Source organism: Amyelois transitella, chromosome 6 (assembly GCF_032362555.1).
Source record: "Amyelois transitella isolate CPQ chromosome 6, ilAmyTran1.1, whole genome shotgun sequence".
Lineage (NCBI taxonomy): Eukaryota > Metazoa > Arthropoda > Insecta > Lepidoptera > Pyralidae > Amyelois > Amyelois transitella.
In genome coordinates, this window is record NC_083509.1 from 5,015,288 (window position 1) to 5,031,429 (window position 16,142).

General features: G+C 34.4%; 2 protein-coding genes across 2 annotated transcripts; both read right to left on the reverse strand.

Annotated features, from left to right (window-relative positions):
- Positions 1–1,636: 1,636 nt before the first annotated feature.
- Positions 1,637–3,182, reverse strand: LOC106131246 (RING-box protein 1A). Its single transcript, XM_013330267.2, has 5 exons — positions 2,962–3,182; positions 2,833–2,860; positions 2,467–2,588; positions 1,985–2,070; positions 1,637–1,764 (listed from the first exon to the last, which is right to left on the reverse strand). Exons 1-5 carry the CDS (start codon positions 3,052–3,054, stop codon positions 1,752–1,754), a joined length of 342 nt encoding a protein of 113 aa, XP_013185721.1. The 5' UTR covers positions 3,055–3,182; the 3' UTR covers positions 1,637–1,751.
- A 1,079-nt stretch (positions 3,183–4,261) lies between these two features.
- LOC106131056 (proton channel OtopLc) lies at positions 4,262–15,820 on the reverse strand. The gene is made up of 12 exons (XM_013330044.2): positions 15,428–15,820; positions 14,423–14,536; positions 12,584–12,700; positions 11,838–11,955; positions 11,423–11,510; positions 11,114–11,322; positions 9,614–10,015; positions 9,035–9,247; positions 7,927–8,150; positions 5,061–5,262; positions 4,328–4,516; positions 4,262–4,276 (listed from the first exon to the last, which is right to left on the reverse strand). The coding sequence occupies exons 1-12, from the start codon at positions 15,484–15,486 to the stop codon at positions 4,262–4,264; spliced, it is 1,950 nt and encodes a 649-aa protein (XP_013185498.2). The 5' UTR covers positions 15,487–15,820.
- Positions 15,821–16,142: the final 322 nt, after the last annotated feature.

The following is a 16,142-nucleotide window of genomic DNA, read 5'->3' on the forward strand; positions in this document are numbered from 1 at the left end:
GTCCATAGTTTTTAGTCGCTTTCACAACTTCCACATGAACAATTGGAGCGGGTCTTAAACTTTGCTAGAAACCACCACATATATTATAGAAGTAAATAGATTATTAAGCAAGTCTTTCGTACATTCTTTACGGGACCCTTTGGGCGCCAGTTGGATTCGCACTTGCTACGTGGTCAAATATTTTGTCTGAATAGGTCAGCAACTCTTTGAATTTAGTTTTTGCCAGTTTTTTACAGATGGAATGTACTAGTCGAAACTAATTCAAGACACATTGTAGGCAGAAGTGTACCTAGTCTTTTCACCACGGAATGAGTCATATGAATATTTCTATCAGCTATATAATTATATCTATGCGTGTGTGTATATATATTTTTATGTCACCGGGAAATAACAAGACTCGTATGTTGATCAATTTTCTAGGTAGTTAATCAACTCTCGGAAAATAATAAACGGCAGACTTTTGTATGAAAATTACAATAGGGATGATGACGAGGTCTTAAAACAATATTAATGAATTAATAACATGATAGAATACACGTAATTAAATACAATACGTTACTTAAATTTTTAGTTTTAGTTTTGACATACTACACGTTTTATATTCTTTCAAAGTACTACGGGAAAGTCCATTGAAAAAAATCAAAATTATTTAAAAATAACTATGCCAGGAGCGAATAAATACAATTTGGTATAACTTTTATTAAGACATCATAATCATATTCATAAATGCAATAATTAAGGTAGCTGCCATACAAATGAAGTTCATTTCGCGAACAAGTAACTCTAGTGTGACGTCACACTTGAGTAGCGTTTTGTAGGGGGCGTTTTGGACTAGTCCAAATAATGTGTTATGTTACTTCGTATATCTCAGGTTCAGCTTCGTATAGGTCAGTTTATTTTTTCTTGATGCCGTTATTTGACCAATGTTTTAGTTGTTGTGAAACTAAATAAAGCCAAAACAAAAAAAACAATGTCATCATGCCTATTTCCGAGTTCTAAAGATTGACAGCGTTAAAGCACGTGATTCGTTCAACCAATCAACGTGAGCCTCGCCCTTTTCGGATGATTTAACGGCAAGCCACAGTAAATTTATCAATTTACTAAAATACATACGTTAAATAATATATTTCAAATACCATTTGTTATATTTCGAAAGTAGATTAACTACCTAGAAAATTGATCAATTAAAGGTTCTTGTTATTTTCTGGTGACATATAACACTTAAAAGCCACCTTCAGCTGTGGCCTTTCAGTCTTTTCAAGACGTTTTTATAGACATGATTATATGTCTACATGTATACCTCCTATCTACATATATCGCAGACCGTATCCTTTGACGAACGGGTACAAAGCCTTTTCTGTTAACTCTTGAAAGTTCCGAGATAATAAGAAAGTGAATTGAACTGGTCCCAAACATTGTAATAGATTTTATATATACCCAGACTACAAACTGTTCATGTGACAATTATACTTTGGCTAAAACTCCTAAGCAATTGGCAAAATTGAAAAAAATAGACGCAATACAGTAATCTGATAGATTATTTACTATTTTTATATTATTTTATTTTTAATACTTTACAAGATTTTTTTCAAATAAAATAAAAACAAATGTTCCCGAAATTAATAATAACGAAAAATTTAGTATTATGAGTTTTATTGAGAACTTAGTGGATATATCGACATTTAAGTCCAATGCACACTGATAGTGGTTTCTTGTACGGGCAGGATGGAACCACTAGTAAATTAGTCCCTCTAATGTCCATATCTGAAAAGACAACAAAATTTTTGTCTTATATACCATTACTATGTATCATCTCTATTATTAAGTGTGAAATCATAAATAACTAGCTTTCAAACACTTAATGAATGTTCAATTCCATGGATCTTGGTTTAGTGTTTTTGATGTGATGAACATTCAAACAAAAACACTTTCACATTTATTATATTAGTATGGATATGGATAAGTAGAAAAATACATTACTCACTTCTGGAATTCCCATTCTCTGTTGTCTAAAGGGCATACTTGTCTTGTTTTCAGCCAACGTGAAATACAGTGGAAGTGAAAAGCATGCTGAAAAAGTTATTGAAATGTTCATAACCAAATTTTTACAGTAATTTAATATATTGTCAATAATTTGTTTTTTCAATTGGTTTGGTAATAAATTAGTAATGATCTTCACTAAATATATGGCACCATAGTGTAAACTTATTTCTTCACAAATTTTACTTTATTTGAGCATCACCACATGCTAAGAATGTGCCTGATTATGTATTTAGATTTAGGCCTTTCCTGTTTCCCTTCACACTTTTATTTTTAGCTTACACTTCTGGTTAAGAATCAACAACTCTGTTTATTATATGTGCAACATAGCTTTTTTTTATTAATTCAAAGCACATAGATAAATTTATTTACCCCCATTATAAATGTATAAAGAGAAATAGGCATAGATTTATCAAAATATCTTACATTGCAAACTCCCCAAGCCACTGTGCACTCCTCACTAGTAGCTGAAGCTTGGTTTGCCTGGCATTCTATGCAGAGATCCATAATATGATTACGGCAGATTGCACAGTTGTCGACCACAATATCTGCAATTAAAAGAGACAACATCTGTTATTGCAATCAAGAATATGTTGCAATGGTAGAGTCAATGTGTGGATTCAGAATTATTTAGTAAGCGAAGTAACATCATATTTCACGTTTTTTAAACATTAGGAGATGTTATTACAATTTATGTTATGTATTTACTACTACTATATTCTTGTTAAGTGTTGTTGTAATTAGGTTATGTTTATTTTTATTTTTTTTTAGTTCATTTAAAAAAGTTCTTACCCCAAGCCCAGAGAGCAACTGCATTCCACTGAAAATAAAAGTTGAAGAATAAGTAAACTTGCTATATCACTTCTCAGTGACAACAACAAGCTATAATGATGATGCATTTAATCAAACCAAGGCACATACCTTCTTTACTTCAAATCTTTTTTTGTCCCCTTTTCCGCTACTTGAGGAAGCCATCTCTACTTCCTCTTCATCAACGTCCATAACGGCTGCCATATTTTTTTGCAAATACCTTATTTTAAATTAAAAATTATTAAAAAACAAATTTTATTCGGGAAGCAGAATTTCAGATTTTGTTCATTGAAATATAGTTGAAGTAAGTCTATGTAATGTCAGTTTGTCAGTGTCATTCTTTTTGTCATGTAATGGCAATGATATGAATAGAATGAATGACTATTTGTGACAGTTCGGTATCTACTGACAATAGTGGGTTGCCATTGCATATCTTCAAAATTCACCGTCTTTTAGTAAAATTTGCAAAATAACTTTACAAAATAACACTCAAATGGCGAAGCGCAGTTGTTAGAGCGCTCGGGAATCATTAAGTTTAGGTTATGGGATGGGTGACCGATAATTGAAAAGTGAATAACTACTACTATTGAATACTAGCTGTGCCCGCAACTTCGACCCGTGGAATGGATTTTGGGCATCATTGAAGCCCTCAAGGATGAATAATTTTCCCCTTTTTTCATATTTTCCATTATTTTTTGCTCCTTATAGTTGCAGCGTGATGTTATATAGCCTAAAGCCTTCCTCGATAAATGGTCTATTCAACGCAAAAAGAATTTTTCAATTCGGACCAGTAATTTCTGAGATTAGCGCGTTCAAACAAACACTTCATTTCTATAATATTAGTATAGTTAGGTATAAAAACCAAACCCCTCTGAATTGATAATATGACTCTATGGTACCTAGTTTATCGCGCGTTAAAAATGGCGTCGCGCAAGCTATGTGTAATTTGTACATACATACATACATACATATGGTCACGTCTATATCCCTTGCGGGGTAGACAGAGCCAACAGTCTTGAAAAGACTGAATGGCCACGTTCAGCTATTTGGCTTAACGATAGAATTGAGATTCAACTAGTGACAGGTTGCTAGCCCATCGCCTAAAAAGAATCCCAAGTTTGTAAGCCTATCCCTTAGTCGCCTTTTACGACATCCATGGGAAAGAGATGGAGTGGTCCTATTCTTTTTTGTATTGGTGCCGGGAGCCACACGGCACGGCACGGTAATTTGTCCCGTATATATTTTTATTTATTTATTCATGTTATGGGGGCAGGATGTTATAGCCATAGAATTTGGAATTATTAATTTTATATTATTTTGATTTATATAAATAGATTTTAAGAATATAAAACGTAAATAGCGTTAGGTTCTGACTCGTGAGTTAAAATTTTACCTCCGAATTCTTTGGGATTTACTGTGCTCTTACCTAGGGATTTATGAAGGGTTTTAATAAGTCATAATAATAAAAAAAAAAAACATTATAAGCAACATGGTGATTTTTTAATTCAATTTCTTCAAGACTTATATCATTACTGTACTTTTTTCTTTTGTAAGAATTTTTCCAAATTTCATAAAAACAAACTGTGGCTTGAAATCTGTAGCAAACTAAAAGAGGCACCGATACATGAGTGATTAGTGTCCAAGCCCAAACACCGAAGAATTCCATCTGAAAAAAATTGTAAATGAGGATTAATTATAACATACACATAAATGCAATGGAATTTTCAAAATTTAGCGTATTTTATTTCTGATTGGAATAAAATAACTTTAATTCCTAGAGCGATGCTCTAGGAATTAAAGTTCACAAGATCGCTTATTTATCGGTCTTTAATAGGATCATCAATCGAGTGGAGGGTGAGATAAATAATTCAAATCTTTATCCGTTAATGAGTTACTGAAATTTTGTCATGTAGATTCCTTAAGAGATAGGAGTAGGAACTTTAGTTTATATTAAAATGCTACATACGTTACTCATACATACATAAATCACGCCTCTTTCCCGGAGGTGTAGGCAGAGACCACATCTTTTCACTTGCCACGATCTTTCCACTTGTAAGTACCTAACTCGATTGATCTATTTGGTTGAAAATCTTAGTTCATCTTTTATGTACTGTTTGTGATGAGGATAACATTTTTAATAGGCTAGGTTCAAAGACTAGACAAACAAATAAATATGATTGTACCTACACATGAAAGTAATAATATGTTACCTGCAAAGGATGGAATTCCGCTCTGGCATTTTTCACTCTATTAAGTAACCAAAGTGCGAAGTTGCCTACTAAAAGGAAGGTAACTAGCTGCCGACCAGGTCGGTGGACGGTGGTGGCCTCCACACACCTGCGGCACCAGGAATCCAAGATAAGCAACGTTTGACAGGAGCTCTGGATGATGGCACAAAGTGGTGACAGAATTCTGTTGCAGAAATTAATTAATTATACACCTTATATTATCAAATAATAATATTTTTAAGTATTTTTTTTTAATTGGAAAACTAATAGATGTACGATCGCGTTCATATCTGCAGTCATAGTTTTAAAATTCTTACGGGTTAAAATAGCGTGCACTGTGGTTCCACTAGATACACACACACATGCATATTTAAAAGAATAAATATTCCTTCAAATGAATACGGTCTTTAATACCAATGATTACTAAGTAAAAGAGTTTATTATTCTATGACATATAACATAACAAAACAGAAAGAGACGGTAATCAACGATGGCCGAACTGGGCCCGATAATTGTCGATCGAAATATCGTCGTCTCTCATTATTTGCATAAGATTTGCCTATAGATGGAAGCCTGCCAGACTTATGTCATTTCAATAAGGTTGAAAGTTTGTCTGCACACGACCCTAACATAGGTAGTGGTTCCTTTGAAAGTTATTGGGTAGCAATTTTATTACTTCGTGTGAGCAAGTGAGATCTAAGATATATTAGATAATCTCGCTTGCTCACACTCGCTTGTTCTAGTTACTAGCGTTACTTGGATTCCGAAGTTATTCAAGGATTTTTTTGTCTATTTTAGTGTTATTGACAATTTTTAATGTTTCAAGGTGCCATTTGAACTAAGTAACTGACTGACTAACCAACTAACTGATATCTAAGAATTACAATACCCGTGTTTTCAAACACGGAAATCAGCAAGAAATATTAAACAAGAGGGAGCAAAATAAAACATTCAATAATTAAAATTAGTAAATTTTATTGAAACAGTTTACCTATAGTTTTATTTACATATTGATGATTATATAAAGCTATACATATATAGTTTATTACACTAATTGTATCATCCACTTATCTCCTGTTATTAAGGTTACAGCTTAATTATTCGTTTTCATAAAGAAAAGATATTGAAGCTGTCCTTAAAATACTATCTAAGTAATTAGTACTTTTAATATAAATTGGCAGAACCTTTCACGCACTATATGGACTCGATGCACAGGGCAGTTGTCTTGCACAAATGATATTGTTGGCATATCATCAATCGGATAAATACACCGCACAGTTGGTAACATGGTTTCTTCCAGCACTTGCACATAATGATCAGCTGTAGCGCGTCCTGCTATCCGCACCTGTTCCCCAGGTCCAGCAGCACTCATCCAGCCCCACATATTTACAGAGATGTGTCCAGACTCCATATTTGGCACAATATTTTTTTCTTCATACCGAGTTGCATTTCTTCGCCATAAATAAATGAAGTCTACCGTGTTGTGATGACATAAAATAAACGAACTTTTCGTCCGTAAATATCGCTTTTTTCCAGTCAAAATCCAAATACTGCCGAACAAATTCTAAACGTTTTTGCTTATTTATTTCTGATAAATACGGCTTTCTTGCTGGCTGTCTGTGGTGTAGTCCCTCACGGTGCAAACATAAAACAGTAAACTGATGTGTCGAACTGTTCCGCTAATATTCTGGTCGGTATGAAGCCATTATTTTCGTACTGTTCCACCATGGATCTCCGCTGTGTGGCGTGTCGCTGTGTTGATTAGCGGACGACTTTTTTTTTTTTTTCACTACCCTCTTCTTTATGGCGGGTTACCCAACTTGTTGTTTATTGTGTTATTTGTGTGAATGTGTGAGTGATAGCAGCGGTGCAAGCTATAAAGTTTTGCGAACTATGACTGCAATTATGAACGCGACCGTACTGTGCCGAGCCATTGCAAAGAATGGGAAAATGGTAAAGACGAAAAAGATATACCTACAAACTTTGTTATGAAACGTATTAAGGGGATATAACATTTTTGATACGGACGCTATGTAATTAAATTATTACTGGCGAGACGAGATCTGACTTCTGAATTTTGGGTAAAGTAGAAAAGCGAGATCTTAAAAAATCAAAATCAAACTCTTTATTTTCCATTCATTGTAGACATAAACTTAAAGTACTTATTAACTTATGGCTAAGTACAGGTTATGAACTAAGTTTAGGGAACAAGCGGCGCCATCTTGGTGGATCGTCGGCACGCCAAGCCCAGGGTCGTTGGAGTATGTCCATACAATGCACATATTTTAACGCATTTGTAAAATAATGTTTCGCTTATTTCCCAAACTAGTTAAAACTTTATTTTGGAATAAGTATCATTTTAAATGTTGTACATTGCTTGTTATAAAAATATTGTGTAGTAAGGTGTGTACCTATGTTGTGTGTGAGAGTTGTTTGAGCACGTATTGGTGTTAAAGATACGAGATTAGTTGAATTAGTGAACCAATATAAAAAGAGGCTATTTGCGTATCATTACAAACCGCTATGTAAAGGATAAGGATTCCAATTAAGTAGAATACAAAAACCGGAACGGAACCGGAACATATGTGAAGCAGGATTTCGATTTTATCAAAGGCCAGAGTTATAAGCTTAACGGGCTAAATAGTATTAATGGGTCTGAAGTTGAATGGTTAGGTAAGAAACAAGTTGATAACAGAATGTTGTGAAATTATGGAACATATGGTGACATGAACAGAAAGGAGAATGCGCAAATGATGATGTAAGTAGGTAGTTATGTTAAAAAGATAGGATAAAAGAAAATTAGTTAAAAATGAAATAAGTCTTCGTCAATAAGTATCACAAAACTTACCTAGTTGCCCTCCTTCCTTCCGGGTACCGATGTATAAGAAAGCCAGCGCCGATGATTTGGAACAAGTAGTAAAGATATACTCCAAACTGAGTGACCAGCAACAAAGAATGTTCCAAAGGCAGAGAAGACACCGCGCGACGTAAAGGCAATTTTCTCATGCGTTGCAAACACGCACCAGAGCCAAGCGTCATCATTATAAAGAGAATAGTTTCCCATATGTTTATCTGGAATCCACACATGTCCATAAATATTAGTAATTGACCGATTTACTTTAAAGATAATGCTAAATAATCGATATGGGAATATCTATGGGGATATATAATAGATCCCCTTAGGTATATATAGACTAACTATATGAAGCCAAAAAAATGATTTTTAGAATTTCTATCGGTCTGTATGTTTGTACTCGCAAAACGCGATAATGATTGCGCCGATTTGATTGCGGTTTTTTCAGATGCATTAGACATGGTCCAACTTAAAAACTGGTAAACAATAATACCTCCTGGGAAGAAGTACTCTCTTAGGGGCAATGCGAGTACAGGCTTTCAGCATTCGGCACACAGTCGGGACCCATTCCTTTTTGACCAAACCGGTGCCCCGTATAATTTGTATGCGTCCTGATTGTAATATGTACTTCTATACTGCTTTTAAATTTATGATTTGTTTTATATGTTTATAGATTTAGAACACTATTTAAATGGTGAAATAATTCAGTAGTATGTAATACATACCAAACTTTTTATTTTCTCTTTCTTTTTTATTTGTTTTTATGCAGTCGGGATTTTTGTCTTTTTTTAGGACATTTGTTTTATTTCAAATGTTGAACCATTCAATTTTGCATTAATCCGTATAATCACTTCTAAATCCCTAGCGAGGTAAACAGAGCCAGCAGTCTTGAAAGACTGACAGGCCACATTTTCATTAACGTTTAGAAGAAAAACAAAAGAAATATATAAGTTTTGCCGAATAACTTAAAATATAGCCGGGGGCCGATAAATCTGTACCTATAGCATTGCACAGCACAATATCGAATTTGTATAAGACTTTAATTTATAAATTACATCAGCAATTAATTTATGAATAACAAAATAATTCAATCACAATATACCTGTAACAACGCCAGTTCCTCGTGTTTGCTGTTTTGGAACAGCCCATTGAAAAGCATCAGACTAACGATAGTGCCTGCCAGAATGGCAATACCCACGAACAAGCCCTTGTGTGCGCTGCCACAGTCTACGGAGAAATGCTTGCTGGATTTCACGCGCTCACAACATTGCTTTGTTTCCTTGACGATCGCTTGAGGTACTTTTTTGACTGATTTCTGAAATAAAAATATTTTTACTCTTCATATAAATAGCATATGGCTTCTCAGAGTTCCTACTAAATGCGTATCATCTCTAATGTGAAAGCAGAATAGATTTATTTTGGTAGAGGTTATAACTACGTATAAAATACCAGTACCTACTACCTTGGCCTGAGTCACTGACACCAACCAGGCGAAAATTCTCAAATCTGAATTTGAGTTATCTATCTAGGTTTACTTGAAAGATGTGGTTTCTTGAAAAATAGGTGGATTTACCCGAAATTTTCATGGTAAAAAATTACAGATTGACTAAAGGGATATGTGATGGTAGATTATCGTTAAAATAGAATTTGTAAAATAGTTCACAATTTGAACAATATTTACCATTCCTGGGACAGTGCACAAGTCGTTCCATATGACCATTAATATCACGGAACAGAGAAGGCTGTATTCAACTCCGCAGTTACGCAGATAAGGATTCACGCTTCTTATCAATGGTGTTACAACATCGGATACATTACAACTCCAATTTAAATCTGCTGAAGTATTCTGGCTGGTAGACTGGGTTTCAACGAAAGTCAAGTTATCACTTTCATCAGTGATGATAGTTTTGTGACCAGTAGTAATGTTGGCGTAGCGCAGGAGTGTGGGTCTCTCATACGCAACCTCCACAATGTCGTCTCTCGTCTCTTGTATGACGACGTTAAACCATTCACAAACATTTGTTGCGATTAAATGCATCAAACCAAACCTGTCTAATATCACGCCTCTCATTCGGTCCAATTTCTGAAAAAAGATGGCTTATTGTCTTGATTTTAAACTAAGGCTTCTTTTTTTCGTTTATTCGTTATTAGATAACGTATGTCTTGGGATTAAGATGCGGCACAGGTACAAAGTCTAAACAATGAATCTTTTGATGAACTATTTATTAATTAACACATTTTTCATCGTATGCACAAAGTATGAAAGGACGTGATCACATTGTTAGCATGCTACTAATATTATAAATAAGTACCATTTTTGTGAGATTTTTTTTAAAGTATTATAAGTACATGTTGAATTCCTAGGTGTGCAGACCTTATAGTTGTAAATACGACCTTATAGTTCAGATGAACTTTCGATTAAATTTGGCAAAAGTTATCAATAATTCAGAAAGTCTTAAAAACGTAAAGTATAAATCTCAAAACAAATGATCATATTATTTATCTACCATAACAAAAATATGTTTTTAAAAAACATTATTTTTCACGTAGGTATGATTGCATATGAGCACCTACACTACACAGGTAGCTGATGTCATTTCTTTTCGGAGTTGCACAATTAGATATCTCTATTCTAAGTTGTACTTATAGGTATACAGGTTTATCCTTTAGTTTTTTGTTTTAATTATTGGTTTATGTGTGGTTTCTATATAATAAGACCACTACACATGAATGTCGTAAAAAACCACTAAGAGAAAGGTTAATAAACATGGGATTCTTCTTAAAGGCGATGGGCTAGCAACCTAACACTATTTGAATCTGAATTTCATCCTAAAGTCGTACAGCTAAACGTAGCATTTGTCATGTAGGTCATGTGTTACTATGAACCTGCAGTGTGCGGGCGGCTAAACAATTGTCTAGCCACATGTTTGTTAAATTACCCAGTTTATTTATTAATTCTATACCAAACATTTCTTTTATCATTTATGTATGAAATAAATAATTAATATTTTTTATTTATTTTCTATACCTATTATTTACATCTCCTTTCTAATTTTTCTATTTGTGAACCGTGGGCTAAGGCAGAGTATCGTAACTGATACAAGTGCCGGAGTAGCGAAGATGATAATAAAAGTTATTTTATAAGTACATATAATTAAATAATGGTGTTATGGATACTTACATGGGTATAAGAAAATATGAAGACAGTCTGTGCAACCATGAACAATATTCTCAGCGCTGGTTTAACAGCCACGATAGCCATTCGGCAATCTCCGGAAAGATCGAAGTACTCTCCGAACTGAAGACAGGAGTAGATGATGGACCCCACGCCGAATCCAGCCACTCCTATGTGGAGGTAGAAACTTCCATAGCGAGTACGCTTCTCAATCTCTAAGGTGATTAAATGATTTGTTATTAATTTTGTTAAGGGCTTCACTTCTGTCTTAATTTTCTTGGTAGGTTATATATTTTTGTAATAAGATTTATTTACCTTTTTTATCCTTTTTCGCTATCCGAAGATGATAAAATATGTATGCAAGAAAAGACATGCTGACCACATATAAGTACATCGCGAAAACCTGAAATTAATTTAGAAATTATAATTATTATGCAAAAATAAGTTTAATAATAAGCTTGTAGTGGAAAAAAAAGGTTTCTATTTAGTCACAGGGTATGAGTCCTAGCCTCTATTATTTTATTTTATAACGCTTGTTCCCAGAAAATACTTATGAAATATGTAATACCTAGTACGTATTCCACATCTACTACTATCGCTTATTAAGAAAATATTCGCCAGTCCTATTCACTATCCCACTTTTACGATCTACTCGGGAAGAAAAACAAAGCTTGGTAGTGCTGTTATATAAAACGTTAGATAATAATTTATTTAATGACAAGGTACTTACATCTGATGTGATATTTGTGTACAGCTCATTTTGTATAGTGCTGGTCACAGGGAATGCTACACCTAAAATTATTAATAATTTAGCATAAAACGCTGAGAGCACCACTGTCATTGATTCACTGAAACAATGTGAAATATCGAACTAATTAACGAAATAGATTTCATTACGAAAACTGAGCAAATTTAGTTTTAGCGTGCGATATTTGTTAGGGTAATTTTAGAACAATGCTGATATCATGAATAACACGAGGTCATTAATTAATTTAATATGCCTTTTATGAAAAATTACTGCAATTGATTGTTGGAATTGTCAATTTGTCATGCATGGGTTATATTTAGTTGATTTTGTAAAGTGGACAGTCCGGTTGTGTTATTTATCTGTTTGCTATTTTCTAAAGCTTGACTGGCTTATTGACTTAATCCATTGTACCTTTAAGGCTCAATAAAGTTTTAAATAAGTAAATAATGTATGTCGCCTTCTTAAAGTAGGTCGTGACCGTAAACATACCCGCGGATAATTACTAAGTTATAGTGATTGTAATGGTTGCTATATCTTGAAATGTCACGGGTGAAATGTATTCAAAATTCTTAGAATTAGTTTTCTACATTTTACAGGCATCGCTGATAAAGGTGATATTCCTATGTCTTCGGCGTTTTTTGCCATTAAGACTAGTAGTAAGTATGTACTTTTACGTACAATATTTAGTTGACTACTAGTTTGAGTTCTACTACTAGAAGTTTACTCACTCGCCATGGGAAAGCGGTTGTCGTCGAGGTGGCGGTGTTGGGATATTGTCGACGCTGGAGTTGCTGCTAGTTGGCAACACTACGCTAAGACGGGGAAGAGAGTGTGGCGGGTGTTCTCTGTAACAAATAAAATAAGAATTTATTATTATTAAGAACATCCAATGGTGCCTATGTATACCTTGACATTCATTATGCGAAGAACTATTGTGCAATAATAAAATAATGTCCTCCATATACTTATTTTCACTCAGATTGACTAATAGGATTAGTTCATAGGTATATTGTTCGTAATGTATCGCTAAGATTCGTTATTCTGAGAATATAGCTAGCTAAGATGAATATAAAATGATGATAATAAAATATCTATCAAAATTATGTCTTTAATCTTAATTCTTCTGTGATGTCTAACAGGACTTGTGATTCAGATTTATTTCATTGTAACTCACTATTGACCGTTTATTTATTGCTAAAACGTGACATAACATACGCCTACGACGTCATAGATCCTTTAAGTCAAAAACAAAACATTAACTCGTTGGAAACTTCCGTATTGGAGCGGAATAAAGAGTCGGCGATATAATGTTACAGGTTGTTTTGTTTTAGCGAGCGTTCATCGTCTAATAGTTGTTTTAATGATCTCGTCAGACTCACCTTTCATCTTCAGGGACTGCAAGCAGCGGCTCCGAACGTTCCCGCCAGTCCCGTCGGTCTTTACCCCCACTAAGATTCGGTTTCTCCTTATTTTTCATCGTACTTACAAAAACATTATTGACCAATTTGCACTCGAGTATGGATGTCGATACGTGAAGTGCAAACCGTACACTGTTCACACTAATGCTAAAGTGAGTGATACTTGCAAACGTATGTCTAAATAATTAGTTATGATTTGTGAGACGGCTAATGTGTCAATTGTAACTGGATTCCAGTCCTTTCTGCGCTGGATTGAGATTTATACATTTTCATAGGATTATTTTTTTGATTAGCTTTTTTCAGCTTCGGCGTAAGATATAGATATGATTGACTGATAATTTGATATAACTCATAATAAAATATAAGGCATAGAAAAACACATGTTTTTTGTTTTGTTTTCTCACTTAAGTATACTCATAATAACTTTATTAAAAGTATTGATGCAATAATGCAACCAAACATGAATTAATGTTTTAAACTGTCAAGCTAACAGAGTAATGGTAGAAAAGGCACTGTTTCAGTAGATTCAGGTAATCAACTGAGGTAATGCATTAGGAGATAATAATTAATAAGCAGACGGAGTGTAGGTCCGGTATAGTAAATCTGCATAGAGGAGAAGTTTTATTATTTCCCGGTGCATCTGCATCGGTGCTGTCCTCACGGGTAATTAGCGTCGTCGGTGTCACTTTCAGACTGCCCTCCTAACGAGGCCCATGCCTCTCCCCGCTTCGCCGACCACTTCTTATCTCCGGCCGTGATATTAATTAGAGCCTCGACTCGAAACGATCATACGCCCTCGATTTGTTGTATCGTCAAACTGGGACCAGTTTAATCGTACGTAATTTTATATATAGGTATGTATCTCTAGTACATCCTTGTAATTTTTTTTATTTTATTAAAAAAATATTTGAGAGCTAAGTAATAATATATAATATGTTATTATATCAATATCAATTTGTACGCCAAATTTCATTCAAATTATCCAAATAATAAGAGACACTGACTGACTGATACTTCTGGGTCCAGAAATGTGAAATTTGGCATGTTCCTTCATGTGCTCCTTATTTATAAGGTGCCGGGAAGTAATATTGATGGAATTCTTCAAGCCGCGAGCGTACTCTAGTAAATATTAAAAAATGATACATGTACCGGTTGTGGCGAAGTTTACGTTCTAAGGCGGTGCTGCTCTGCTTTCGAGGGTGGAAATGGTGGAGCCCGTGTTCATAAGACGTGGACGGCCTCAGCGATTGTGTTTCTGCGATCCTAATGCAATAAAAATTTAATTCAAAGATCACAACATAAAAAAGTTAAAAATATAATGGTTTAAGGTGACTTAACATAACATGACTTTTCAGATAACCTGTACCAGGTGAGGTAACTTATTGTTTCGTCTGTTTTATGTTTACTCATAAAGTAAATGGACTATAATTAGTGGTGGCAAGAATGAAGAAAGATAATAAATACAATTAGCAAACAGCTAATTGTTAACTTAACCACTAGCATAAAATGTATAAAATAAGGTTTGACTTGTATTGTTTTGTACATACATACATACAAAAAATCACGCCTTTTTACCGGAGGGGTAGGCAGACACTACCTCATTCCACTTGCCACGACCTCTGCATACTTCCTTCGCTTCATCCACATTCATCGCAAGCTCGGCGGTTTCGGGTACTCTTGACCTGACCCTTTGCCAGGACGTCTTTAATTTGATCAAGATACGTTCGTCTAGGCCTTCCCACTCCGACCTTTCCCTCCACACTCTCCTTGTACAACTGCTTAGTCATCCTGCTTTCATTCATCCTCTCCACATGACCAAACTACCTAAACATACCCTTTTCTATTCCTTTTCTATTCATATCCTTATCTATTGTTTTTTAGTTATTTTAAAGTCGTACTGTTTCTTTTTCAACAATCGTCTAATTACTCGTGGAATTTTTTTGAACAAAATACAACTTCCAGAGGAATTTATAGGTGGTGTGAAAGAAAAACTTAAAATTTCGACCCGGCCTGCTAAATGTCGCGGTCTTAACCAGGTAATCGTGCATTTCGGATTTAATGATATAAAAAATTGATGTCATTGTTTGGTCTTTGTTTGTTCATATGTTTCTTAGAACGATTAGTAATTTTAATAGGACTTATTTTTACACTCACCATTCCTCGTCCTCTTCTATGACGTCTTCCATTATCCTCCCAAGTGTTGGCAATGACATTGTTAAGTAAATTATCACCGGCAATCTCTCCACTTACGATCTCTCTATTCTTTCGGTACATCATTTGGTACTAGACACGCAGCGAAGATGGCCGAACTCTATCTGATACATAAATTCCTTATCTTTCATTTGGTAAGTGCTATAAAATAAACAATGATGCAAGGTTCGACCTTGGTCTGTCGTCAGGTTCATGACTAAATTACTAATTAGAAACAGGAAGTTCATTGAGTCAAAGCATGAGTCACATCCAATATATTTCAAAGACTAGAGTGATTGACCGAATAACGCACGGCTTGGAGATCTACCGAAAAATATACTGACTAAATTATATAATCTTAAATTAGTATGAAGAAGAAGAAGAATCACCTATCGGGATGTATTAGACTACATCCCGATAGGTGATTAAAGTAAACGTACTTATGTTAAGGAATTTTAAAAATGCATCTTTGCGCATTTCATTAAGACTTAAAATTTACTGGTGAGATTTAATCTTTTAAATTAAGCTATTAAGATTCAATACTAATTTCACTTTATTGCAGTATGCTAGTGTAGTGCAAACGTTCATCTGAGGTTCTCCGCAATAATGTATAGAAGTATAGTTTGAAGGTAATTATACAATTACACGATTGTTTAGGTAATGCAAGTAATTAGTGTAG

What these genes read in the sequence shown, in the direction of transcription:
- LOC106131246 (XM_013330267.2), bottom strand. Translation starts at nt 3,054, where the DNA reads ATGGCAGCCGTTATGGACGTTGATGAAGAGGAAGTAGAGATGGCTTCC. An exon ending in AAAGATTTGAAGTAAAGAAG is followed by an intron (nt 2,861 to 2,961) that starts GTATGTGCCTTG and finishes TTTTATTTTCAG; the next exon opens with TGGAATGCAGTTGCTCTCTG. An exon ending in TGGCTTGGGGAGTTTGCAAT is followed by an intron (nt 2,071 to 2,466) that starts GTAAGATATTTT and finishes TAACTTTTTCAG; the next exon opens with CATGCTTTTCACTTCCACTG.
- LOC106131056 (XM_013330044.2), bottom strand. Translation starts at nt 15,486, where the DNA reads ATGTCATTGCCAACACTTGGGAGGATAATGGAAGACGTCATAGAAGAG. An exon ending in CGTAAACTTCGCCACAACCG is followed by an intron (nt 12,701 to 14,422) that starts GTACATGTATCA and finishes TATTTGTTACAG; the next exon opens with AGAACACCCGCCACACTCTC. An exon ending in CAACCGCTTTCCCATGGCGA is followed by an intron (nt 11,956 to 12,583) that starts GTGAGTAAACTT and finishes ACATTGTTTCAG; the next exon opens with TGAATCAATGACAGTGGTGC.